The 26,302-nt window shown below is 41.5% G+C and overlaps 3 protein-coding genes across 6 annotated transcripts; all 3 read left to right on the forward strand.

Moving 5' to 3' along the window:
* Positions 1–907: 907 nt before the first annotated feature.
* On the forward strand, positions 908–4,745 carry LOC139664752 (small ubiquitin-related modifier 2). 3 transcript variants are annotated; one of them, XR_011696849.1, is made up of 5 exons: positions 908–982; positions 1,964–2,095; positions 2,954–3,025; positions 4,229–4,357; positions 4,540–4,745. XR_011696849.1 is itself a non-coding variant. In XM_071543696.1 (4 exons), the coding sequence occupies exons 1-4, from the start codon at positions 962–964 to the stop codon at positions 4,292–4,294; spliced, it is 291 nt and encodes a 96-aa protein (XP_071399797.1). In that variant the 5' UTR covers positions 908–961; the 3' UTR covers positions 4,295–4,745. The 3 variants fall into 3 exon arrangements, 2 of the variants coding, with proteins under 2 accessions (XP_071399797.1, XP_071399798.1); XM_071543696.1 differs by having other exon boundaries at positions 4,229–4,745; XM_071543697.1 differs by lacking the exon at positions 2,954–3,025 and having other exon boundaries at positions 4,229–4,745.
* Positions 4,746–5,547: 802 nt separating this feature from the next.
* LOC139664755 (jupiter microtubule associated homolog 1-like) lies at positions 5,548–15,288 on the forward strand. Its single transcript, XM_071543700.1, has 5 exons — positions 5,548–5,728; positions 7,365–7,507; positions 12,634–12,731; positions 13,263–13,290; positions 13,640–15,288. The coding sequence occupies exons 1-5, from the start codon at positions 5,673–5,675 to the stop codon at positions 13,780–13,782; spliced, it is 468 nt and encodes a 155-aa protein (XP_071399801.1). The 5' UTR covers positions 5,548–5,672; the 3' UTR covers positions 13,783–15,288.
* Positions 15,289–15,594: 306 nt separating this feature from the next.
* Positions 15,595–26,140, forward strand: LOC139664754 (CD276 antigen). 2 transcript variants are annotated; one of them, XM_071543698.1, is made up of 9 exons: positions 15,595–15,711; positions 18,547–18,623; positions 18,730–19,062; positions 19,497–19,814; positions 21,092–21,199; positions 21,763–21,795; positions 22,540–22,578; positions 22,716–22,751; positions 22,861–26,140. In XM_071543698.1, the coding sequence occupies exons 2-9, from the start codon at positions 18,557–18,559 to the stop codon at positions 22,884–22,886; spliced, it is 960 nt and encodes a 319-aa protein (XP_071399799.1). In that variant the 5' UTR covers positions 15,595–15,711; positions 18,547–18,556; the 3' UTR covers positions 22,887–26,140. The 2 variants fall into 2 exon arrangements, with proteins under 2 accessions (XP_071399799.1, XP_071399800.1); XM_071543699.1 differs by lacking the exon at positions 21,763–21,795.
* Positions 26,141–26,302: the final 162 nt, after the last annotated feature.

A 26,302-nucleotide genomic window follows, 5' to 3' on the forward strand; every position in this document is an offset into this window, starting at 1 on the left:
GCAGGTACAGGTGGGGGTTGTAAGGGCCAGCATCAACTCTATACATTAAAGCAAGGGGAAAGTGTTTATATGGATTGTATAGACCAGCTGACAAGTCATCTCTGGCAACAATAAGCAACAAGTAATATTGTTGTGTATTAAACTGAATGCTATGAATGATTAAGCCCTTGTTACTCCTATTAGACAACGTAGTGGAAACCAGGTTAATGTTACAGAGGCAGGTTATCTTCCCTGGACCAACCACAAGGCCTGGCTTATATGGGAGTTTCCCATATCAAACTAGGAAAATATTAATTTCTTTGAGTGAGCCTTGACGAAATGGGAGTATTGTATAACAATCAAAACTTGGTGGTTTATCCAATGCAGTAGGCCTACCATGTGTTACTCAAAAGCTGTGACTCCATATTTTTGTCTTTCTGGAGCTATTAGTGCTATATAGAGGATTCTCCAGACATTTCTTATAAATTATTACTTTTATTTATTTGTCTTAGATTGCGAAATGGACTTGTGTCATTGATTACATATTTTTGAAAAGCTGTTTCTCTGCATGAAGAATAAATAATGAGATGGATCTATTTGTATCACAAATTCCACATATCTTTTACTCATTGTTCAGTGTTTGAAGACCAATATCAGTGCAGCAGCACTAGATATTAAACTCAGCATTGTCGAGGTGTATTTACATTTGATTGTCTGTAATTTTACTATATTAACTGTTATTGTACATATACTCTCAGATACTTTTGGTATTAGCTTGCAAGTGCTGCAGTAAAATGTTTAAAGAACATTTACATGTCTAAACGCAGACTCTAGATGTGAGCCTGTAGTTGAAGTAGTAGTACACATTGCAAATGCGCCGAGTTCAGGTTGGCGCAGTCGTGTGCCCTGGACTGCAGCCGACGCAAAGTGGCGCGCCAGACAGCGCAGCCGCACCAGGACGAGCGCAGACACAGCAGCAGCCATGGCAGACGAAAAACCCAAGGTGAGGAGTGGATTTGATGCGGGTTTTTTATGTTTTCGGCGTACATGGACTCAACGTGCATCAACTGGAGGATGGAATTGTTAAAAGCCACATACGGAGCTGTATTTCTTAAATCGATGGCACATTTGTAAAGAAGCAAATCAACATGCACCAGGGCTAGCTCACGTTAGCTAGGAAGCTAGCGAGTGAAGTTAGCATGCTAAGCTAACGTAGCTAATGTGCCTGAGAGCCGGCCGCGAATGAAGACTAAAACTATTGTCTATGGTCCATAAATGTACTTTATTATCACGGTTTTAATCACAGTCTCACCATATTAGCGAGCTACATGACTATTTTAATTCTAGGTAGCAAGCAATAAAGCAACGTGAATAACGAGCAGCAGCGCAAAGCCAGCGGGCCATAATGAAATGTTTCCATTCAAGGGAATAAACGGATCCAGGATCAAATAGTTGTACGCTGTACGCTCACTTCTCATTGGCTCAACATAGGAGGGCTTCTTGGTGCTTGCAAGTCTTAATTTCCATACCGAAAAGGCTACAGCCGGTGTATTAGCATGATTGGAAACTGTAGGCCATCGTAACTTTGTTTGCTAAATGCTAATGCGCTGCCCCGCTGTCTCCTGTTAGCACACCGAGTTCCCTGTGTTTACCAACCAGAGGTGTAGCGCAGGGAAAACATCCTAAACTCACTTTACTCTACTTTGTATTTGCGGATTAGAGTTTGCACTCCTTTTTTGCCTGAAATAAATAATTATCAGGTACATTCATAGTATACATCTTCGTAACTACTGTCAGACTCATTGTAAGTTATATTAGGACAGGGTCTTTTAAAATATACATGCTTTGTGTTTATATTAGTGGTTGTTTGCGTTATGATGAACACCCGCTGGAGGTCATAGGTTACCAATCTTTTTTATTTCCCACTATATCACTGGTTAGACCCAACTTTCCATTCTGCAACCTTTTGTTTTCCTTTCTCAAGGAGGGAGTGAAGACGGAGAACAATGAGCACATCAACCTGAAGGTGGCTGGGCAGGATGGCTCAGTGGTGCAGTTCAAGATCAAAAGGCACACGCCTCTCAGCAAACTGATGAAAGCTTATTGTGAACGGCAGGTAAGACTGCTCCACAGCCCTGGACACATGTTGACAATTGTAAAATTGGGGATTACTCTAGGGAAAATTGGAATACAGTCTATTTAATTAATCTTCAACTTCTACCCATGCTGGAGGCCTGAATCAGTGGTTCCCAAACTGGGGTCCAGGACCCCTGGGACTAGCCAAATGAGGAATAGTTCAATGTCACTCTTATTTCATTCACTAGGAGAGAATGTAGATGAAGCATAGGTTTTGCTCTCTACTGTTATTTCACAGGCTGGGCAATAATTAAATATTATTATTTATTGTCTTTCAATAGAATCATATTGTCATGAAATAATGATATTGAGTTATCATGATACACAATTCTTCTGTATAAATTAATGATAAAAGACTAATACTAATTAAAATCTCTCACAAAATGAGACCTGTTTAGGGAATATTATTTGAAAATGTATTTCATCACACTTTATATGTTCACTGTTCAGTACGATGAACATCAATTTGATAAACATGGAATTTTGCATATGTTAGCAGATATTATTATTACAAAATAATTTCTTATGAGTATTATGATATTAGTTTTGTTCATATCGCTCAGCCCTAGTTACCTTCCCACCCACAGTATAGACAGACAACTAAAATCTGCCCAGAGGAGAGTCCATGGGACAGGACCTCCATCAGATGGGGGTCTGTGGTCTAAAGGGCATCGATATGTGTTGTTTGGGATCCCCTGGCCTTTGTAGTGCAATATCCCTATACAATTTTCTGATGTCATAGATTTGTATGATAATTACGACCTGCATCACACCCAGGCAGAGCAGAATTGGTTATTTTCTGATTTCAGACATTGCAATGCTCTGTCTCTCCATACAGGGGCTGTCTATGAGGCAAATACGGTTTCGGTTTGACGGTCAGCCCATCAATGAAACAGACACACCCTCGCAGGTAAGGCTACAGTGTAGGGCTGCACCCTCTCGGTCGGTTAGTTGTCTAACCGGTCATTAGGGTTAAGACTTGGAATCATCTTTTCATGTTATGTGGTATTTCCTTGTATAATGTATAATGTATATATTTATTTATGTGGTGTGACAACAGGATTTACAAAAGCATAAGGTAAAGGTTCCTCTCAAATCACTCACTGAACGTTCCAAAAAATGAGGAGAGCTTTCTCAGCAGTAAGAAAACTAAATAAAATAAATATAATCAAAATAAATGTAATCAAAAAATCGAATTGCCAAGGTATCCCTGGTGGGGAAAATCATGTTTACAGGTTTATCTATTAAATGTACAATTGGATTAGATGACAAACTCTTGAGGTTGCTAAAAATTTAGCAGTGGTGGCCTAAAGGTTAGAGAAGCGAGCTTGTGACCGGAAGGTCGTTAGTTCAATCGGACTGGCAGGATAAATCTGGGTGGGGAAAGTGAAAAGCAGCACTTGCCCCTCCCTCATTACCACCACTGAGGTGCCCTTGAGCAAGGCCCTTAACCCCAACCGCTCCAGTGGAGCTGCTCAGTGGCCAGCAGATCAGACTGTGGTTGTACTGGTCAGCTTCCAGGTGTGAATGTGATCAGGGTGTTCCTGAAAAAGAGAGCATTGCTCTCAGTGAAACTCCCCCTGAATAAAGGTTTAAAAAAAAATCTCTAAAATTAGGGAAGTGCTACTAAAGTATTAGTGTAGTGGATGCCATTCAAGATCGCCTGCCTATCCATTTTAAATATTATAAGCCACTCTAATTTACCTCACACATTTGATATGGAAATTGTATTCATATGGAATTGCTTCATACATGATATTCTGTATGGATGCCTAAATCTTCTGAATTAAATCTCAAATCTGTACCCTAACAAATCTGGACACAAAGCATTTCTAATAGCTGGAATGAGAATGATTTTCACTGCCTGTTCAGCAGTAGGGAATCTAGTAGAAGAAGTACAACAGTTTCAAATCTGACACCGATTGAATCTGTTGCTACTGAGTCGAGTAGTGCCAAGTGAGACGAGGACTTCCAGTGTAGTGGAACACCATGGTGGAGTATTGAATGGATCTAGGCACCGAGGGCAACTTGAATGACGCAACATGCCCACACACACACACAAATGACTAAGGGAGTCAGCCTCCTAACAGACATTTAACCTTTTTTCTTACAGCTAGAAATGGAGGACGAAGACACGATTGACGTGTTCCAACAGCAAACCGGAGGCTCTTTTCTTTAAAGACTGTTTCCTCCCAACGCCCCTACCTCCCCTTCTCACCCCCGCACCTCTTAAGCCCAGTCTTTAAATGCTCATGACCAGTGTTGATACCATCCAGTGGAATACTTTTACAAAATGCTCACAGGCAGCGGCACAGTTGTTGTAGATAGATTTTGTCATCCTGTCATTTGTATGTTAACCTATGTTAGACCTGTGGGGTGCGGACAACTTGTGAGCTGCATTGAGTCTGATGTGCCGAAGAAATCTTAACTCTTGTCATGATTTTTTTTTTTTTTTCTTTGAAGGTGTGGAAAAATTCCTAGGTCCTTGTTTTTGTTTTTATACTTGTCATTGAGGTTTTGATTCAGATGGAATTTTGTTGCTGTCCCGTAAGCCTGCGTTTTAAATTCACTGACATCTGTTGTTATTATGAAAATGTATTATTGGAATAAATTGAGTCTTTTTTACATAATGTGCCTGTTTGTGTTTGTTTGCTGGATACTTCAGGAGTCTGAACATGCACATATTGTCAGTTTATTGTAAAATGAAAATTGAAAGTGCATTATTGCTGAGCATGAGCAGTAAACTGGCTGATCAAAGTGTAAAATTGTGTTGAACTGCTGACATTTATTCTTCCATTGTTCATTCAAAGATGAAAGACAATGTAAAACCTTGAGTTGATGTGGTTTTTGTTTTAGTTTTGATTTGATAAACCCAATCCAAGCCAAGTTTTCACACAATGGATAGTTGACATCACATCCTGTTTATTTGTAAAACATTGGCTCGAGCTGATCCAAAGGCTCTGATACTGAGGTCAGAGCAGTTTTTTGTGTTTGTAGAAGACACGCTGGTTGTCCAATCACACGCATGATTGAGATGCCGGGATCCAATGAGACGAAAGAACTTACTTGGGCTCTAGAAACGCCCTCTCCACGTTGGTTTCTTCTGCCAGTCGCCAGACAAGAGCTGCGTCAAACCAACCACAGATAGGCAGAGAAAGACAGGAAGTAGGGCGATTTTGCCTTCAAAATTCATCGTAAAATGTGTCACTTTTGCACAAGTATTGGAGTGTACAGAAAACCTCGTCGTCTAATATAGTTTCTTCTTTAAATATATTCTTTATTTTCACTTTGCTAGTTTTTTATTACTCAAAAACGTCGCAACCGGGTTTTTTTTTGTCAGTCGGTTTTATTTTGAAAAACGTGACAGGAAGTGTTATTTTTCATTGTGTCGCGCTTGACACTGGTCCAGACAGTACAGCAGGTTGATGAATTAGCAAGCGCCACCGGCTGGGGTAGACAATGATGATGTGGTGAAATACTGGTTATGAAACTGTAATTCGCGACAATTATTTTATCTTGTCAGATTTATAAATATTTTACGACTCCTTTGTGCAAAAATGACGACGACCACGACATTTCAAGGGATGGAACCCGGTTCCAAAAGCAGTTCCAGGTAAAACACGCCATTCAGACAGTTCTGTTGCACCGTTAGCCACCATCAAGCTAACTCCAGCATCATCTAACCTCAGCATTGCGTAGGTTAACGTAAAATAATAAAGACATATTCGTTTTGACCTCTGGCCATGAGATTAATTTAGCCGCTACAAAATCTCGTCGATGGTTTAAAAGCGTGCTGTGATGATGCTAGGATGCAGCTCGCTACCACACCTTCCCGTTTTTGTCGGACCATTCCCCTATTCCCAGCGTCAGCTAGCACACGCCTCGCCTCCCTTTTGTGGGGATGCAACTTAGCTAGCAAGCATAGGCGAGGTGCATTGGTACCCAGTGTTAGGGCGCTGCATGGCTCGTGGTTGCGTGCATGTGTTTAGCATCCTTCAGATTTCATTAGTCATTTTGTCTTTATTGTTTGAAAACCAAACTGCACCTAGCAATCGGGTCCACGGTGAGGCACTAGGATCTGTCATATTCGACAGCCAGCATCAGCGTGTGTTGTAGTTGGGTGGGGCCCCGTGGATTTCAAATCAGTTATCGAGATATGAGCAGTAGGGTACTAGACATCCACTCTAATCTGCCCTGTGTATGGCCTTTGATTAAATCAGACTGATGTGAGGGCCATCTTACAGCTGGCACACACACAGCTGACATTACCGTGAGCTATTTTTTCATCATAGAGAGAGAGTGAGTGATGCCAGGAGAGGCACAGCTAAAGCAATAGAAAAACCTAGTGCTAATAAAAAAAAATGGAATACAGTCTATTTAATTGGTGTTATGTGTAGCATTGTAACATCATTAAATCAATGCCACATTAATTTTGTGACATTGGTATAATTACTGTAACCAAACGAGACCACTGCTGAGAAGATGATGCGTACCTGCCTCTACACTGCACTTAACACCGTGCGCCACCTCATGGGAAATCTGCTGGATTGCTTTACACCACAAGGGGAGACTGCTGTACGGCACAAAACAAGAAGAGGAGGAGGGCCGCAAATGGAGCTAAAGCTGTCGGTTTCGTGCAATGGCAGATGGTGTAGGCCTAATGAGTGACTGTTGACTGCATTGTTTTCAAAGATATGAGCTTGTTTCAGGGAAAGTTACAGCGAGAGAGCGGTTTTGACATTTGCTAATCATGCTTGAGCAATCTGTCTGAGTCAACTTGTCCAAAGCAGGACGCCCACAATGACTGACACACCATTCAAATTAATCAGGAGATAGCGGCCTCCTCCTGGATTGACGTCATTCACTCCTCTCAGGTCATGCAACACTACAGTTTAAAAGTGGATTTAGTAATACACTTACAAGTTTACAGTGTTACTCCATGATGGTTGAATGACTTTCTTATTAGCACACAAGTGTGTTTAGCCAAAATCGAATGAGCCCGAGTGACCTCATCATTTTGCCTTATTTACTCATTGCACTGTTTGAAGCAATGCAGTAAAAGGGTGTGAGTTATGTGTATACATTTTTTTTAAATATTTTCATTAAGAAATCACATTACAATGTAGAGTGGAAGCTGCCCATCTCCAGAAACATAAGCCAACACAGTCCACATAACCTTTTTAATTCTTACTCACCAATCTGCACTGTTTTCTCTCTCTCTCTCTTGTTCTCCACCCCTCATATTTCAGGGTTTTGCGCCCTCCAGGTGGCGGCTCCAACATTTCTTTTGGCACAGACGAGGAGAAACCCCCCGTCCGGAAAAACAAGATGGCCTCCAGTGTTTTCGCTGAGCCAGAGGACCCCTATGCTCATCGAAGAAACAATCCACCGGGTACAACCTGCCTCGTCCCACACACTCACAATCTAGGCCTACAGCTTGTTGCTGCAGCATGAAAGCTTGCAACTCCAATTTTATTATTCTTTCTCTTAGATTGAAAGTTTACCTCTCCATTTATGGGTGGTGTAACTTTCGTGACTCCCAGAGCCCCTAATACCTATTCAAAACGCATATAGTGAAGGATAATGAGGGTATTAAACCTTTTCTTTATTTCTTAAATTGGCTTTTTGGAGATACAAGGTTTTCACCCTACAGCAAGGTTGCTGCAGACTGATCTGCTACCTACTGTCTCAAACAGCTGAATACGTTAAATAAGCAGAACCCCCTTTGTTTACATCTCCAAGCACAGGGAGTTGGCATGAAATATGTAGTGCCACTTTACTTAACTATCCTATATGCTCAAATGGTCAATTAATCCCCCTTCTCCACAGTCGATCAATCACTGGTTTTCTTTTATTGACTGCTCCCTTATTCAGGATCTTCTCAAGGCTGAGGTGTCCTGAAATATTCATGAGGATATGAGCTGCCTCAAGTCCTTGTCACGTCACAGGGTTTGTGCTAGAATAAAAAAAAAAAGGTATCTTTGCCCAATCCCAACCCACTGATAAAACACTAAAGGCAACAAAGGATGTCACTGAGGGTCTGCTTTGTGGAGCTGCACGCTTGCCGCCAGTCATTCTTGCCCCGTGCTGGGCTTTGCAACAAATCCCTCTATAAGCCAAGAATAACACACAGGAAAATGTATCCCTTGATTCCCTATCCCTATTCCTATATGCAGGCTGCTAATTTTCATAGAATCAATGCACTTCTAAGAATTTCTTTCTGCATAAAACTGTGCAACATTGCTGCTAATTGTTTTTGAATTGAAATATTTCTGTCATAGTTAAATGTTCATTTTTCAATTGAGCAGATTAAATAATGTAAGAGCAGACACAATAATCCTGTTAAATTCGCCCATTTAACATTATTATTATTATTATTTTTTTTTCTTAGAACACAGTGAGAAAGAAAAGTACCGGAAGATGTGCGTTTCCAACAATTTCCTCGCAAAGCATGTTGTGTTTGCGCTGTGGGTGACGGGGGTCAGCGCATTAGAGCGGGAGTGTTCAGGACTTGGTTGTTCCGCCCATGAGATTTTTGTCCTTTGCCCTTATTGCCTACTTCTCTGTTCTCTGTGGACTGGACTTCTCTGTTTCCTTTCAAACTAAATCATTGTTGGGAAATGCCACACTTGTTTTTTAAAAAAGAAAAAACATTTTTTAACTTGTCATCTTAATCAATGTCATCCATTCCTTTTGCCAATTGAAAAAAATAATTATTTGTCCTATGTCGTCCTATGTTTCACCTCTTCTTGGGTGTTTTTATGTTGTGTATTGTAGGTAGGCATGCACTGATGGGGTTTTTTTTAAGAACAATACCAATATCTAATATTTTCCCACCCATATCGGCCAATACCAATATGCACGCAAGATAATTAAGTGTTTTTTAAGCAAAACACCATGTTAGTTTTATTCTGTTGCTAATGTTGACAGTTGCATTAAGTGACACGCACCTGGAAAAAAAGGTCACAAAAATGCCAATTCTACAAGCAACCAAATATCTGCAGTAAAAATAATATCGGACCGAGACTGATATTGCTTTTACCTGATACCGAGTCTGCTGATATATCATTGCATCTCTAATTGTAGGCGTTGTAATTATTTCAGTGAAGTAGGATGACTATTTGGATTGAACAGACAGACAATGTGCAGAAAGTTTACTGCCTTTACACTTGTAGTGCAGCAACAGATATGTGTGTGATACTTGCCCACAAAAGCTGTGTGCAGATGAGAGCAGTGATTCTCAACCTTTTTCACACCAAGGACCCCTAATGTAGTCCACATTAGGGCCACGGACCCCTATTTGATGAGATTTTGCCTTTCGGAGCCAAATCTGAGAATATTTGTATTGCTAGATATGATTTTGTCCAGAATTCCGTCACTATCTGTATTGTAGGTAAAGAGATATCAGTGAAACTATGATCAAAGTAGTCATTCTTCTACATTCTCTAATTGTGTTAACATCTTTTAAATGAAATAATGGTGAAGTTTAACAATTCATCAATTTGCTGGGAACCGCCTCAAGGGCCCCTGGTGGTCCCTGGACCCCATGTTGAGAACCACTGGATTAGAGGACATTGTTCGTGCATAAAAGCGTATTCTAAGTATTCCAACATGCAAGCAGTGAATTCTTGTTTTTCTCTTTGCCACAGTTAATCATATTCATTTATTCACAATTCCCACAAGTCCCCACATATACTTGTACATTGTGCAATGTTTCAGCCACGGCCAAACAAAAGTTCCCACCGTTGTATTTCCTTGTAAGAAGTAGAAAAAGTAACATTCAAGTCACAGTAAAATGGTCATTCAATGTAAAAAAAAAAAAAAAAAACGGCATAAGGAGGTCAAAAAAGTATGTAGACATGCAAATGACCAACTCATTTAAATAAGCAAGAAACAAGCAACACAGCATCTGTGATTGTGGGTCATCTGAGTCAGAAGGCATCTGCGGTGAAGTGAGTCTGGAGCTGGTCTGATGGTGGCAGGCTCGCTCCTGTCTCACTCATTCTTCCCCTCATCTATCCGTTGTTAAAAGTGACTTCTCTTCTGGCTCATTCTCTTTCTCGTCCCCCTTAAGCTAAACTTCCATCGGCTCTTGGCCAGGATTGCTCTCACATTTCGACCCTGGCGAGTCTTGAACCATTTCACGTTACATGAGCCCACCCAGACCGGGCTCAATGAAATGTAACACGTCGAAGTGATCAAAGTCCCACGTCCCAAACCGCCTGTCCTGAGCGCCTCACATCTGCCCTGACTTGCCGAGGCTCACCCCGAAGGTCAGAACGGTCCAGTCGGGCTTCCAATCAGTGTAAAAATCATCTGGTGTGACCTAGCCTTAAGCTGTGGTCCGGCCAGGTTTTGTCAGGTTCCACAGACAGCGGAGACGCTGGCTGGAAGCCACACAGTCCACGGCACATTTAAGTCCTTCCGGTCTTGTGTACATCATGGGACAGGACATACTTGTGGGATGACCTAAGAACATCTGCCACCTCCCACAGCCTCAGACAGCTGAACTGGCAGACGATGGATGTACGGCTCTTGTGGGAAAGTTGTGCTCAGGACAGAAATGTTAGCGGTTAAAAAAATCCCCAAAGTAGTTAAGACATTTCCTCCTCCCCCACGTGATTTGTGCACATTAATAAACTAAATTCCAGCAGTTCATTTCAGCACCACAATGATTGTGAAAATAAGTCAAAAGTTCATTCTTTCACTATGCATCGTAGTAACGTAATCACGCGGATGTCCTTGCATATAATATCTTTGTGATTTCCTTATTATATCTAAATCATAGTGTTTAAATCTTTATTATTGAGGAAGCAGTCGTAAAATACATTCAGTATTACAGATTTGTATTCTATCTAAATCACGTGCGTCATTTGTCCTGAGCTACAGACGGACTATTGACAAGTGCCACAATAAAATGCCACCAGCGAGGGCGGGAGTCAGCAGATAAACAAATTATAAGCCTTAAGAAATTAACATTACCATGAACAGAGCACATTGTGAGAATGACATTTAGTGTGAAAATGAAACTTCATCTCTGAGAAATTACTAGAGCACAGTGTGAAAGAAAAGTACTGGAATATGTGCGCTTCCGAAAATGTCCTCGTAAAGCATATCGCATTGTGTTTGTGCTGTGGGTGACGGGGGTCAGCGCATTGCAGCGGGAGAGACTCGGTTGTTCCTCCCATGAGAGTTTTGGACTGCACTCCTCTGTTTCCTTTCGAACTAAATCATTGTTGGGAAAAATCCATGCTTTGGGAAAGGAGTCAAACCTACTGTCCTTGCACCATGATTTGCTAGCTGACAGGATTATTTGGTGCTGCCGTTGTTTAGATGGATTGTAGCCAGCTCCCCCAAGAGGAGTTTGGGTGACCCCTCATTAAGTGTACTGAAAACAGCCATGTTGACTGCTACTGAAAGAATGTCTGAAATTAGAAGCTTAAACGTTGCAGCTGCACAGTTTGTGCTTGAATTGAATTTACTTTTACTTTTGCTTGTCTGAATACACCAGTGCCAAGTTCCTTGCATGAAAAAAATTGTTTTTCTTTCTGTGCCTTCTTTGTGTGTGTGTGTGTGTGTGTGTGTGTGTGTGCGCGTATGTGCAAGTGTGTCTGAATATGCACGTGTATCTACTACCTGTACACCTGACTTGAAATAGTGTGAAACCAATCAGGTTTTCTGGTGGCCGTATTTTCAACAGTGTGATCGGCAATTGACATGATGCATTTTACCCAGACTATACTAGAGCTGGGCGATATTGACAAAATCAAATATCACAATATTTTTGACCCAATACCTCGATATTGATAATGTGACAATATTTTGGGGATGAATATTGGTGCTTTCAGCAGAGATTTACACAAAACAATTTTGAAAAACAATCATTAGTAGGCTAATGTGGATATGATGGTGAAGCAGGTCAAGCCATTCACTGTTCATTTCACTCTAGTGAAAACAGTTAAATGAGTTCAGAAAATGTTCTTACTGTAAAAGATGACTGTACCACAGCCTTTAAGACCAGGAAAAGACAATATTTAAGCTATATCACGATATTATGATAACCAAAATCCCAGAGGATCTCTAGTCTGATATCACAGCTCTACTCCCTACTAACAGTGGCTCATCATGTAAAAGCACACAGCATTGCATAAACAGTAAAATTCCAACGTAGCACTGTGTTCTTGATTCTTCTTATAATTGCCACAGCCAGACATAGCCTGCCTATTACGTGTCAAGAAGTCATAGGTGTGTGATTGATGACTCCGGTGCTTACTCATCTGTTGCCACTAGCAGCACATGAAAAGTATTTCAATGCAGCGGCAGCATAGGTTCTTCCTTCTTTCCACTGATTAAATTATCAGAGGCCTAGAGGCTGAAAACTTTTCAGTATTTCACTTGGAAAAAAAGCAACAATTAGAGAAAAATCTGAAAAAAACATATGGTAATACATTTTTATAGTAGAAATAGGTTTTTTTTTCCTTATCCCATAAATAGTCTCACATCTCCTTGTTCCTCCAGGTGGGAAGCCCACGGGAGTCCTGTGTGGCGAGTCCTCCGCCCCCCTGAGGAGAGGAGGGAACAACACCACCAACCACTCCGCAGAGGCCCCCGCCGCGGTAAGACCGGGCCTCCGTGGGCCGCATTCCCTCACACCGCTCTGTGTCCCCCAGTGAACTGATCCGATCACTCAGTAGGACGGGCGCGAAAGATGAGCAGGGGTTACCGTTTGAAATCCAAACCGCCCTTTCTTTTTCTCTTAATCTTCCCTTGACTCGTCCCACCAAGGCAGCCTGTGCAAGCACAGGAAGGGGACGCTACCAAATGGCATTTCAGTAGCTAATGCTTCACTTCTGACTTAAATGCCAAGTTTGATTTTATCATTCAGGACTTGAGCAGTTGTCCGTCAAGACTGTGATGACACAATACACAATTTCCATTCGTTTATCTGTGAAGGATGCTCAAATATGGGCCTGTTTGAAGATTTCATTATTATTGTTATTTGTTCAGTATTTGATTTCTATAACCTAATAGCTATATTAGTGGAGTTGGAACAATTGTTTGGTTGGGAATTCAAAGCTGTTAATGTTTAACTTAGCCTCCCTGCTAATGTGTTCTGATAACAAGCTCTTATCTTCATGTTCCGTTAGGATGGAAACAACTATGTAGGTGATGCTGGTAAGGACTTGTTTTTCTTCTGATTACATCACACTGTTTTAATTAGTGCATGACCATGTAGCCTACTTATTGGCACTTTTGAGAAAAGTAATTTAAAATGTTGCAATGCGCACAGAATATGTGTCATATTTTTAAGGGTGTACAGATTTTTGTGTTTGGACTTCTTTGTGTGTGGTGGGGTTGGTGTGGGAACCACTAACCTGAAACATATCCTCCAATATTGGGATAGGGAGGGACCAACAGTCATCAATCTGTACCTCCCCTACCATTCCCTCATCATTTATTTTTATTTTTATTTTTTTAACAAACTGCCCTCTGACTCGTCTGTCTCTCTCCTACCTGTGTTCAGACAACAGCATTGCCCCCGAGCCTGAAGTCGTCCCAGAGCAGAAGGAGGAGGGAGGAGCCCCCCCGGCCGAGGATCCCGCCGCAGGACAGGCCTCTGGCCGCAGGAACCCCCCGGGGGGCAAGTCCAGCCTCATCCTGGGCTGAGTCACCCGGCCAACTTGCCACCCTCCGTACCTCCACTTCTCTCTGAACTCATCATCTTCATGTTTTTTTTTTTTTTCCTTTTAACACCAGGACCCCCCCCCCCCCTCCTCATCCCTCCCCCCAATTCATCTGTACCCCAGGAACCCCATCCGGTGTCCACCCAACACCATTCTCCTCCCCATCCCCAAGTGCATTGTTTTGATACCTCCTTTTTTTAAAAAAAAAACAAACAAACTGTTTTGTACTGTTTTCGTTTGACAGAAGCACTTTATGTATCTTTATGTATCCGATTCAAAGCCTGCCTTTTGCCCCTGCAGTGCGTTCCACCTGCTGGAGAGGGCACAAGGTCCACACTGTTTGTCTCTCATATCAACTAACCCTAAATCTCCCCCAACCTTATTGTGACGGCACAAGCTCTCATTGATTATGTGACCAGTTTAAAAACAAAACGCAAAAAAAAAAAAGCAAAGAAAAATGGATATGAAGTGAGTTGTTGCTTTTGCACCGTGTTCAATTTTGGCCAACCTGCATGCACATCTGGTCTGTGATGTATGAATGTGAGAACAAAAATTACTGTGAAGGACTTTTTTTTATTTTTTTTTATTTAAAGCTGGTTAAGCTGGACTAAATTCATTTTTTTTGTGGGATAAATGATGTATTGTTGTTGCATGAAGTTGGAATCTTTCTACTGATTACAGTATTATTATCCACATAGGAGCCAAATAAATTAACTGTCATTGTACTCTGAAGGATGCAAACATTTGTCTTCAGATGAATACTGTAGGTCCCATGTCAAGAAACAGAATTGGAATTAGACTTTTTTTATATTGTAGCCATTGCCCTTAGGATATTGTAACCCCAGTGCCAGTTTTGAGTGCCATGTGTTTTTATAGGTAAAATTTACTCTCAAGCAAAGTGTGCCTGTTTTGTGTGTTAGGCTACAACATCAAACAGGGTTGGGTTTCCCAAAATACATCTTAGCAGTAGCACTACTTTTGATTCCATTAAGTCAGTGGAATGTCGTCGGTCTTGACGCTCCAGTGTTTCTGGCAAACCCAGCCTCGATTTGACAAGTGACCTTATGACAGCTCAGCCTATTTATGTCTGTTCTTTTCCCCTTATACATTGTTACTATGGCCTTTTGTTCCTGCTCACTGGAAATATATGTAACACAGTCTTTTTGTACATTTGATGCGATTTAGTATCTTAACGTTTTCCAGACCGGAATCCCTACTCTTTCCCACTTCTGTCATGTTGTGTCACGGGTCTGATGCTGTGTCAGCCAGCTGTCATGCAAGAAAACCAACAGGTCGGTCAGTTGTATCAAGTGGTACTTGAAATGTAACCCCGGTGGTGTCAGCAATGTCTTTGGAGTCGGGTGCTTTAAGGTGCAACACGTGTCTGTTTGCATCCTATACTCAGTCTGACTTCTTGCTGGATGTAAAGTCACTGTAGGAATTTGAATTCATGAATTGGCACAAATGGAAATGATCATTAAAAGTCATTTTTGACCATGGAAACTGTGAGTATTATCTGACCAAGTATGATTAGTGATGTCGTGGTAAAAAAAAAAAAAAAGTCTGAACCATCTCCAGTGGTGATCATAAGGCAAACGACCTCGAATACACACAATATACACCCCATCTGAACGTTTAGTTGGGTATTTCCATGACGTGTGCAAAATACCGCATCAAGATTTCTGTCAATCTAAAACAGGCGGGTATCTTGAGTTTAAAGTGGGTTTAATCTAAACAACTTTCCATTTCAGTACGCGAGAAAAAACAACATAGATATAGGCGGCCGCATTGGCCAACGACTCATACCGAAACCGAAAGTATGTCAAAGCATCCAGGATCAACTGACTGCTGCCATACACGAACCGTCACCGAACAAGACGTGTTGCAGCTGCCTTGGAGAAGAGCGTGTACGGTCAGTGTGATGATACTTTATTATTATTGCCTCCGCCAAGGAGATTATGTTTTCGGTGCCGTTTGTTTGTTTGTTTTTTTGTCTGTCTGGATTACGAAAAACGGAAAACTACTGGCCCGATTTTCATGAAACATGAAAGGGTGTAGCATGGACCAAGGAAGAACCGATTAAATTTTGGAGCGGATCCAGATCCGACTCACGAACAAGCAATAATAGCACGAACCTTGGTGGAGGTCTGCACTCTCCGAGTGTCCGTCTAGTTTTAGTTCGGCACTGGCATGTTTCTGCTTTAGACCCATTGCCTTGTTGCAACATATGGTAAATAGCCGGTGTGCTCGGATGACATATGTTTTTGTTTTTTTAATTAAATGTAGTTTTAGACACGTGAAACGTTAATTGCCATATTTTATTATGATGTTGAAACGACCGAAGAAAAAGTATGTTGCGGTGATAGTCGGGGGAAATGGAGGAGTGCGTGTTAAAACGTTCCCACAAGCAACAGGCATACGGAGCTTACGAGGCGCCCTGAAGGCGGCATACTGTGTGATTAATTCGAACGGCGTCAAGTTGTCTCTTGCACAGCATTAACAGTTGCTTGCAAATTGAGAGCGAATGCAACTCATTCAAAACCGTGAAGGAAATCTTAACCGACAAGTGCACAGGCGAAGACCATTCTGACGTGACGGCTTGCTCTTTCAGCCTAACTGATAAGCTACATATGAAACATATACACTCAAACGTTCAATTTCGTAGTGGAAATCGAATCAAAGTCCACTATTGCACAAGCGCCATGGTCTATGTGCCAGTGCTGTGTCTGGCATACGCAGACCAGACACGGCCGCAGTGCTGTGTCACAGTTGTCATTGGTGAGTTATCAGTTTGGTTTATGTGATCACCACTCTTGACGAAATGTGTCCTCCACAGACACATGAGCGCGAGGACGAGGTGAATGGTGGACTTTTTCAATTTCTAAAAAGCTCAAATGAGTGGAGTGAATTCAATGAGACTGAACGTTTGAGTGTCTATTTTCAATGAGGAAGAAGGAAGCCATGCAAAAGAACCCGTGTGTTCAACCAGCCGCTTCTTGCCGCATGGTATGATTTGTATGATTCTTTATGCTTGGTTAAACAATGTTTACTGGTCACAATAAACGAGACAGAGAACAAATCATATTTTACATTCAATTCTGATTTATCCTTTTGGTTGGTTTGGTCGCTGGTTTCTTATTAATACTATAATACAAAATACAGCACATTGATTGTCGTTCATGTGCGCTCGCTTCGTAATTGCGATATTTCCGACAGCACGGGAAGGCAGCGTTAGTTAAGTTGCTTGGTCACGGCTTGTCGGAAGAAACCTGACTTTTGTAACGTGGGTTTGTGTGTTTATATCTTAATTCTTCGATTTCTAAGCGCGGGGTTTAAAGCAGTAACTATAATAGCATTTAATTTCACGCTGTGTTCACTTTCACATTCTGTTCAGGTGTGTCATTTCCAACAGTATCCGAAAACACGAGAAGGTCAGAGAGGATGTTGCTTATTAGCCGATGTAGCAACTGTTCAAGTGGTGTTAAGGGGAGAATTTGAGTAGAATTTGTCTTTCAGTATTATCCCTTGTCCGTTTCTGTGTAGTGGGCTGGTTGTTAAAAAGCAGAAGTTGGAGGTGGAAGTTTAAGTAAACGCACACAGACACAGACACACACACACACACACACACACAAGCACAACACAATCTATTCTCTGGCTGCGTCCCACTTAGATCATTTAGGCATTCCTCATAATGACTAAGTAAGAAGGTTTCTGAATAGTTTGCAGCTTTTAAACTGGTGGGAAGTGACAAAACCTTCCAGCTTTGGCCTCTTTAGGAAAACATACTGGATGCTACTGATCAGTGGTTGTATCTAACGTAGTGATAGTAGCACTGGTCATTTTTCATGATGGTCTTAAACAGCTTTTCACTCCATAATAAAACAGGATGACAATATTTTTCGCAAAAGTACATTTAAATTTTGTCATTTTTTAAAGTGAAATTTCTAAATGAGTACTTTGTTTTCATGCTTTTGTTTTCATACACTGTGTGGGTGTGTGGGTGTGTGTGTGTGTCTGGCCTATGTCTGCTGGGTCTGGTGTCTATAAATTTGTCCTGTGAGTTTCCAGAGTATGGACGTGGCATACATTCATCTTTAAGGTTAATCAAAAAATAGAATGGACTTTCCACTGTGAGCCATTCACAGTGGAAATACAAATACCAAATTTCCTCTGTGAATAAATACTGGTTCTGTAAATATTGGTTTCTAACAAAATGGGCCAAACACGCACGCAGTGAGTGCCTACAAAGCTTTCAGCAGTTGAGAAACTTCCATACAGACAGAGGGTTTCTGGGACAAGAGACTACACGACCTACAGGCAGTCCAGGATAAACTACTACTGCAACAGCATGGTATTATTAGTTAGTTTGTTTTGATGCTGGTTGTTTACCAATAAAATCGGTCTGTGTTCACTTGCTAATTGGCTCTGCGAATTACCTGCTGATAGCCAACAGTGAGTCATGATCCATATTTAATAAAAATGACTGACAAGAAGCATTGGCCTTTATTAGAACTGAACCTTACTAATTGAATATAGCTGGGGTGGGAAAATAGTGATGCACAGAAAAAGATTGGAACTTTTCTTTGGCACCCTGCCACTGTCAAGCTTGTACATGTTGAAGAGTGCGAGTTGAAAATGTGTGTGTGTGTGTGTGTGTGCGTGCACAAGCAGGGTGGTGGGGATTGTACTGAGTTGTAAACAATCCAGTCCCCACACTAAGAATAGTTTGTGTGATGTGTCATTGCAGGACAGAGAACATGGCCTCAGTCGGTACCCGCCTGTTGTTTCTGGCTGTCCTCTGCATCAATGCCGGAAATGCTTTCTGTAAGTTTTCCCATAATCTTGCACATGAGAATCTAACGTGCGACATGCTGCTATGCCACTGATCTAATCTCTTTTTTTTTTTTGCTGACTATATTTCCATCTGCAGCCTTTATAAACGTGGAGTGCAAGGCTGACAACTGCGGACAGTATGGCCAGCCGTCGATGCTGGACTGTGTGGTCAAAACGGCACCGGAGGCAGCAGACGCCAAGATCTTAGTGGTCACTTGGAAGAAAGATGGAGTTGTCTTAGCGGTTTTTAACAGAGGCGTCAGAACAGAGGAGCCACGCTTTCGGTTTGCTAAGCCGTTCTGGGATGACAACCACATGAATGTGTCCCTGCTCATCACCACTACTAAGACGACCGACATCGGAAGCTATGAGTGCAGCGTGATAACCGACAGCGGCGGTCACTTCACCTCCACCAGCCTCAGGGTCACAGGTGAGAGCCAACCCCAAGCCAGGTTGGATCTGTTCCAGCGGGCAGTCCTGTTTGTCAGCTTCACAGAGAATGGTGTAGGACAAGGTTCAAATGGTCAATATGAAAGACAGGATGATTGTCTAGAGATTAGGGTATTTTTCTGGCTGGTATTCCCCTTGTAGACTTGCCAGCTAGCTCACTGTTGACTTTCTGTTTCACTATGACGCATTGAAATCACACATAAAGACACGGCCGTAGAAGTCAGTTCCTTCCTTTCATTCAGCCTGTTTGCCACAAAATGTATGTCAATCAATTGCTGGGTCTCCACATTAGTCAGAGATTTTCATTTCATCATCAAATTGCCTCATAATGCTGTGTGATGCCGTCATCGAGCCAAAGTCCGGGTGCAATGCTCAGCTTTATGACCATGTTTACTTTTCTTTTTCTCTTCACAGCCAAATACAACACGCCCACTGTGACCTCCCACCCTGCCAAGAATATTCCGCCAAACACGGACGTGACGCTTGTCTGCAACTCCGACGGCGGTTACCCCGAAGGTGAACTCCGCTGGCTCGACGAGCACAACCAAGACTGGACACGCAGCTCTGAGCCGGAGGTGAAGCGGACGGAGGACGGTCTGTTTAGCCTCTCCAGTAACCTGACTCTGCTGCGAGGCTCCATTTTCTCCAAGTACACCTGCGCCGTGCGCAACGCCACCGGAACCCGAGAGGGGGAGGTCACGTTCGATATCCCGAAGACTTCGCAGATTGAAGGTACATGTTGCTGAGCGCCGCCCTTGAGACTTTGCAGGAAGAAAAGTGAAAGCGGGTGTTTTCAGGCGCTCGCTTGTCACGCGAAAAGCAGGAGCCAGACATAAATGAATGCACTAGAGATAGCTTTGAGGCCCCAAATTGTGTTGTTTTTTTTTTTCTTTTACCCCATGGCCAAAGAAAACAGCATTATCTGAGCTGCTTTGATACACATCTCAGTGCTGTAGCCAGGCTGCAACATGTCTTCCAAATCTGAAGTTATATCTTCCTCAAAAAATCAAAATAATAAGCATCGGGAAACATGAAAACAAACCTTGTAATAGTCAATTCAACTCAATGCAACTCAATCTCACTGGTGGAGAAAACCTCACAACCACCTCCAACTCAGCTATTAACTTCCTTTCTCACAGCTGTCATGTGGAAGATTATGATCAGTACATTAGTATCATTGCAGCCACCTATCAGGATCTGTTGTAACAGCGTCACAGTCTCAGTGCTACCTGCCAATAGCAGGAGTTAATTTGTTCCCGATCATCTTGTTTACCTTGGCTTCCCTTCCTTCTCCACAAGGACAAGGGTTTAACTCAGTGCTGCTGCTATGCAAACTGTTCAGACACTTCTGGGAGCAACAAGAGGAAGTGAATGTAGACGGTCCCAAGTATTTTAGGAGAAACCCCCCGCCAGTACACATACCTCTCATGTTAATATGTACCCGAGATGGGTACTTGAGTCACATGACTTGGACTCAATTCACAGTTTTAATGACTTGAGACTCGACTTGACTTGGGTTCTGGTGACTTGGGACTTGAGTTTGACTTGTACTTTGATGATTTGAAAAGATTTCTAAAGTCTTGACAAAAGATCTTGTGTTTGTGTAAATGACTTTGATTGAAAGTGATGAGATTTGTTCCAGCAGGCGTGGAATGGAATTGGAATGATTAAATTTACTGAAGTTGAAACTGATTCTAGAAATCAAACTCATGATGCTCTTACCAACTTTTTATCCTGTTAAAACCATATTCCATTGATTCTCTTGATTTGTTCTGACTTGACTTGCTGTTCTACAATTAGACTTGAGACTTGACATCAATGACATGGACTCGATTTGCTGTTCTACATTTACACTTGAGACTGACTTGGGACTCGAGCAAAGTCGACTTGGTCACACCTCTGATCTGTACTGATATTGTACTGATTTATGCTTTTACTTGGAAGAAATGAATTATGTCATATAACCCTTATTCTGTTTTTATTTACAATTTGTTTATAATCTGGATCAGGGGAAGTCCCACTCACATCATCCAAAATTGTGGCTCCTGTTGTGGTCATCGGCTCGTTGATCGTGGGACTCCTGTTGGTGTCGCTGATTCTTAAAAGGCGTTCTCGACGTAAGTATGGAAGGCATTTCATAACATAATGCTGCCTGTAGCTGTTTAGCAGATCCCCAGTTTCCCTAATGAGAAATCACTACCATCCTCCCATAGGGATTTACAGTGTGTCTGTGTTGCTCAACAGTGAGTTATGGCCTTATCATACTTTATGGTATTCTTAATCTCCTAGGGTGCTACTATAATATTCCTCTAATATTCCATGATGATATAGTTCCGTTTCGTAAAGGAAACAAGAACTACAGGGAAATCACCATATGCTGGGTGAAAGTTGAGACTGAGATCAAGTGGGAGACGAAAAACAGGTAGAGCCGCTTTGTGCATTTGGCAGGCAGCCATTTTATTCAGGCCATGAGGAAGTACATTCTTTGTTATTACTAACGTGGCTCAAGAGCTTTAGCCATTGTACACTGTAGCCTACACAACTCAAACACTGTGAAGCTGGATGAAAACGTTTTTCTACAAGTTGGTACTAAGATTGATGGAGCAGGCACATGTAAACGTCCATAATCCTTACAGTGAGCGTGTAATCTGATAGGTATTTTCTGTCATTTTCTTGACAGAGGCCCGGAGGTTCTCTACAGCCCCTCTTATGAGTATGTTTTTTAATATTTGAAGCCCATCAATAGCCAGTAACAACAAACAAGCAGTGCATATTTTGGGCTTGTAAAACTGGGAACCACGATCACTCTCACCACAATTAAGTTTCTGTTCTCACTCACTCACAAAACCTGTTCAAGCATGTACCTCTGCCAAGTTCCGACACTTTGCACAAGGATTTGGTTGAAGCACATGCAGGTCATTGACCCCCCTTCTCTCTGTCTGCCCTAACCGGGTGTCATGTCTCATCATGTCTCATCATGTGTATATGATACTTTGCGTTGTCTTTGAAGTACAGTGGAATGTCGACTGGACAAATAGAAACTGATTTGAAATATTTGAATTTGTCGCTAACTCTCTCAAAAATGGGCAGTCTTAGCTTGAGGTAAATAACACCTCCTTGTGGTTTTATAAACAATTCAAAATGTATCCAACTAGTATTTGCCCAGCGCTTGACGCACACTGGGCTTGGTTATTGGTTATTCATCACAAGTCTTTGAGTCATTGTAATGAAATTTGCCTCATGTCAAACCTAGCCTTGGGCATTCTTCTCTTCTCTTGGGGATTCTGCTCTTGCTTGCACCTCAGTCTTCTCACACAGGGTGATGGTTTTACACCTGAGGGGAAAACACATGTCTTCTCTCACTTTTTTTTCTATGAAACAGTTAATCCCTCTGAACAAGAATCTACAACACAAAGTTTCTCCCGGTAAAACATGCAACTCTTTTATTTCATTGCAGGTGGCAATCAAGACATTCCTATGCATGACGCAGAGAAAGGTACGCTTCTATTGTTTTATTGTTGCTCATATTGTGTGTGACAGTAAATGGCTTTGTTAAGAGATTTATTTGAATTTCATCTGTCTACCGTGAGGTTTAATACAGGCTTTGACATTGAAATCTTTTTTTTTTTGCAGGTGGTCTTCCAGAGATGGAGCCATGTGTCCAAGAAGGTAAGGCCAGAGTTCATTATACCATATCTCATTGTTTATGATAAAATATCAAATCTAAATCTAAAATCAAATCTAAAACCTCCCTCTCCCTCTCTCTCTTCTCCCACAGGCACAACGGGAAATGACCATAACTGACATGAGACACTAACTCATTTACGGCCAAGCTTTGACACTTCCTCGTTTAACAGGAATCATTTCACCATTCTCTCAAATTCCAGCACTCTCCTTTTTGCAAACGTGTGGTGTATATAAGCAGAATATTACCTGTATCACTGTGATTTATCAGAGGAACCAGCCGGGAATTCTTTATGGACTTAAGTAGGGATGGGAATTGATAAGATTTTATTGATACCAATGCCATTATCGATTCTGCTTATCGGTCCGATTCTTGATTGATTCCCTTATTGATTCCCGATCAATTTTCTGTGTGGAAAAAAAAGTAGGCCTACACAGGTTTCCAGCGTCAACGCAGCTGTTTTATTATCTCTTGAGTCTGAACACAGTGTAGAATGTCTGCCTAATAACATTTGAACATGTTAAAGTAAATTACAATGCTCCTTTTCTCAAAAGGATATAACTTGGAAAACAAATATAAAACTGACTGATAAAATAAACAATTCTTCTTTAGAAAAATAGACATGCATGCCTAGTAACATTTGAATAAATTACGAGACTCCTTTTCAAAAGGGAATAAGCTTGAACCAAATATAAAACTGGCACATAAAATCAGCAATGCAAGGCAATTGCAATGCGTATGCGCAACTGTCAGAAAAACATGCCGGCATCGATAAAAGGAATTGATAACCTCGGAGGCATACGATTCCGATGGATCGGACAATTTGGAACCGGTTCTCAAGCGGAACCGGTTTTCGATTCCCATCCCTAGACTTAAGCTCGATAAGTGAACGCTCTGAAATTCAGTCCAAAATGAAGCCAGGCTTTTGACTGGCTGTGAAGCAGCGATGGAGTCTAAGTCTAAGTCTAAGTCTCAACTCCAGATCGGTTTATTAGTGATATGTGAACAACACTGTCTCCATCAACACTGTCTCCATCAACACTGTCTCCATCAACACTGTCTCCTTCAACACTGTCTCCTTACACTGAATTTAACAGCAAGTTTGGGATCCTTATACAATACACCCGTTTTTTTGGTATTATTGCAAGGAAAAACATCTCATCTTTCATTTAAGCTTAGTCATATCTGTGTGGCTCGCAGACACTACTTCACTGTAGTTTTTGGAAGTGACCTCCCTTCTTGCCTGATCTTGTTGTTTCAGCGTTTACTGTGAGCTCCAGGAATGTCACAGATAGCTCATCTGTAATGACGGGTACTTCCAGGGAAAGGAGACAGTGCAGTCGGGGGTAGGGAGGGCTTTGGCAGCACTGACACTGATGAAGCAGCGGGTGAAACGGATTTCATTCATTTTTGCTGTTTTCACGGCCCAGTTGTCCCGTGACGCACCATGATTTGCTTAGTTTTAGTTTTAGTTTTTTATTTGACAATTCACTTTAAAAGGACAATTCCATGGTTACAACACCAATGTACATGCACAATTCAAAGAACATCAAGGATAACACAAAAAAGTCACAGGACTTATTTCCATTGTGGTCCTTGTTGTAGTTAGATGTCGTGGAGGTGTGTGTGCGTGTGCGTACGCGTGCATGGAGATCGTGGAATAGGGCATTAGCGGCATATAAAAGCACAGAAACTCCACAGGGAGCCGGTTTAGCTGCATGAACTGGTCCCTCCCTATGTGTTCTCGTGGACCGAGACCTAGGACCACTCTGATCAGTTTATTTTAGGAGACCTGGAGTTTTATCTTCCACAGCTTGGGAAGACTACAGTACCAGGATGTGCTAGCGTAATCAAAGTGGCACTGGATTAAGCTGGATGCCACGAGTTTCCGACTTTCCCTGTCCAGGAACACTGACTTTCTGGCCAAGAACTTAGTTCTGGCATTCACTTTTCCTACCACTTTCAGGGCCATACCTGCACATTATTGCTGAACATTATCCTTTAGTCTTTTGAAGGCATTGAGGGTAATTTAGAATTCGAGCACAGATTTAGGAGACCGGTAATTTCCATCTTAAATATACATAATTTAGCGCAGACGGTCATGTGTATTAGACCAAAATGTAGCAGCTGACTTGTCTGACGAGTTTGACCATCTCCGCATGAGACCTTTTAGGCAAATTTCACTTCCCCCCTCCTATGCAAACCACAGAGAAAGTGCACTTCACATGATCTTCACTTGACTGTTTTGCACTTGCTGAATTTTATGTGCAGTGAAAAGGGCAGATACACACATTTTCGTTCCTCTAAGCTGTGTGGCTGTGTTTATGTAACTTTTGGCAGCACCAGCACGTTTAACCGAGTTCAGTGTCAAATGAATCCTTATCTTTGCTATCTCAGCCAGGATTTTCGGTTTCACTCTGTTTTTGCTGTGCAGCCGATGCCAGCTTTCAAGAAGGAATGAGGGCTCGTATTTCTGATGCTGATCTGAGATTTGTTTGCTTGTCAAAGTTTGGGGAAGTTTTCTCTCACACACCAAAATATCCTATCCTAAGCAGTTGGGGAAGTTATCACACACCAAAATATCCCGTCCTAAGCAGTTGGGGAAGTTATCACACACCAAAATATCCCGTCCTAAGCAGGTTTCATTGACCTGTACTCTATTCTCAGACTTTGTGAATAGGCTTAGATTGTATCTTTGGCCCCACCCCATCGAAGAGAGAACACCAAAACATCTTATCAAAAGTATATGATTAATCTGAAGTGATTGGTTTAATCATTGACTTTCAGTGAGGACAAAACAGCACCTGTTTTTAAAAAAGTTATCCTGGAAATTGTAAAATCAAGTTTTAACATTGTTAAGAGAGCCACTGATGAGCACTTACACACTTTTTTGTAAATAATGTGTTTTATGTCTGTAAATATTTTACGTCTTTATAATGTCTTGTTTTTATGTGATTACGTGTGCCATTTAAACTGTGACCTTTTTTTAAATTGTGATTAATTTTACATGCAATTTTACATCTACAACTGTACAGTTTCATTCCAAAATGAAATACCCAGCATTTGAAAATGTGACACTGATTGCTGGCATGAAAGTGAATGCTTAATGTTTATTAGCAATCTTAAAACCCTTTACTATACTTACAAAATAGTAACATTTTAGAGAATACAATCATCTGCGTTGTCTTTTAATATTTAGAAACGAACATCAGGTAACTATCCAAAATTGATTTATAGCATTTTGGAATGAAACACTATAATTTTGCTTTTGTCTACAAAATTACAAATAAATCAAAATTAAACCATGTGGCTGATGTCCTGTTCCTTGGTTTGATGAGTGAAGTAGAATTGGTTATTTTTGCTGCACACATGAAAATTGTAGCATATTTTTGTCAGCTTTTATTACCTTTTGCATACATATGTAACCATGTTGGAACAATATCATGTTTTTGTGTTCATTCCCTCAACTTACAGTGAGCATAAAGCTGTGTAAAGTTCAGCTGAGCCAAGTCTTAACTGCTTCTCTTTCAGTTGG

This window comes from Centroberyx affinis, unplaced genomic scaffold (assembly GCF_046629955.1).
Source record: "Centroberyx affinis isolate AG114_WGS23_722 - 3 ecotype Tasmania unplaced genomic scaffold, CSIRO-AGI_Caff_v1 ptg004366l_1, whole genome shotgun sequence".
Classification (NCBI taxonomy): domain Eukaryota; kingdom Metazoa; phylum Chordata; class Actinopteri; order Beryciformes; family Berycidae; genus Centroberyx; species Centroberyx affinis.

What these genes read in the sequence shown, in the direction of transcription:
- LOC139664752 (XM_071543696.1), top strand. Translation starts at nt 962, where the DNA reads ATGGCAGACGAAAAACCCAAG. An exon ending in AAGCTTATTGTGAACGGCAG is followed by an intron (nt 2,096 to 2,953) that starts GTAAGACTGCTC and finishes CTCTCCATACAG; the next exon opens with GGGCTGTCTATGAGGCAAAT. An exon ending in AAACAGACACACCCTCGCAG is followed by an intron (nt 3,026 to 4,228) that starts GTAAGGCTACAG and finishes TTTTTCTTACAG; the next exon opens with CTAGAAATGGAGGACGAAGA.
- LOC139664755 (XM_071543700.1), top strand. Translation starts at nt 5,673, where the DNA reads ATGACGACGACCACGACATTTCAAGGGATGGAACCCGGTTCCAAAAGC. An exon ending in CCGCAGAGGCCCCCGCCGCG is followed by an intron (nt 12,732 to 13,262) that starts GTAAGACCGGGC and finishes ATGTTCCGTTAG; the next exon opens with GATGGAAACAACTATGTAGG. An exon ending in CAACTATGTAGGTGATGCTG is followed by an intron (nt 13,291 to 13,639) that starts GTAAGGACTTGT and finishes ACCTGTGTTCAG; the next exon opens with ACAACAGCATTGCCCCCGAG.
- LOC139664754 (XM_071543698.1), top strand. Translation starts at nt 18,557, where the DNA reads ATGGCCTCAGTCGGTACCCGCCTGTTGTTTCTGGCTGTCCTCTGCATC. An exon ending in GAAGACTTCGCAGATTGAAG is followed by an intron (nt 19,815 to 21,091) that starts GTACATGTTGCT and finishes AATCTGGATCAG; the next exon opens with GGGAAGTCCCACTCACATCA. An exon ending in TATGCATGACGCAGAGAAAG is followed by an intron (nt 22,579 to 22,715) that starts GTACGCTTCTAT and finishes TTTTTTTTGCAG; the next exon opens with GTGGTCTTCCAGAGATGGAG.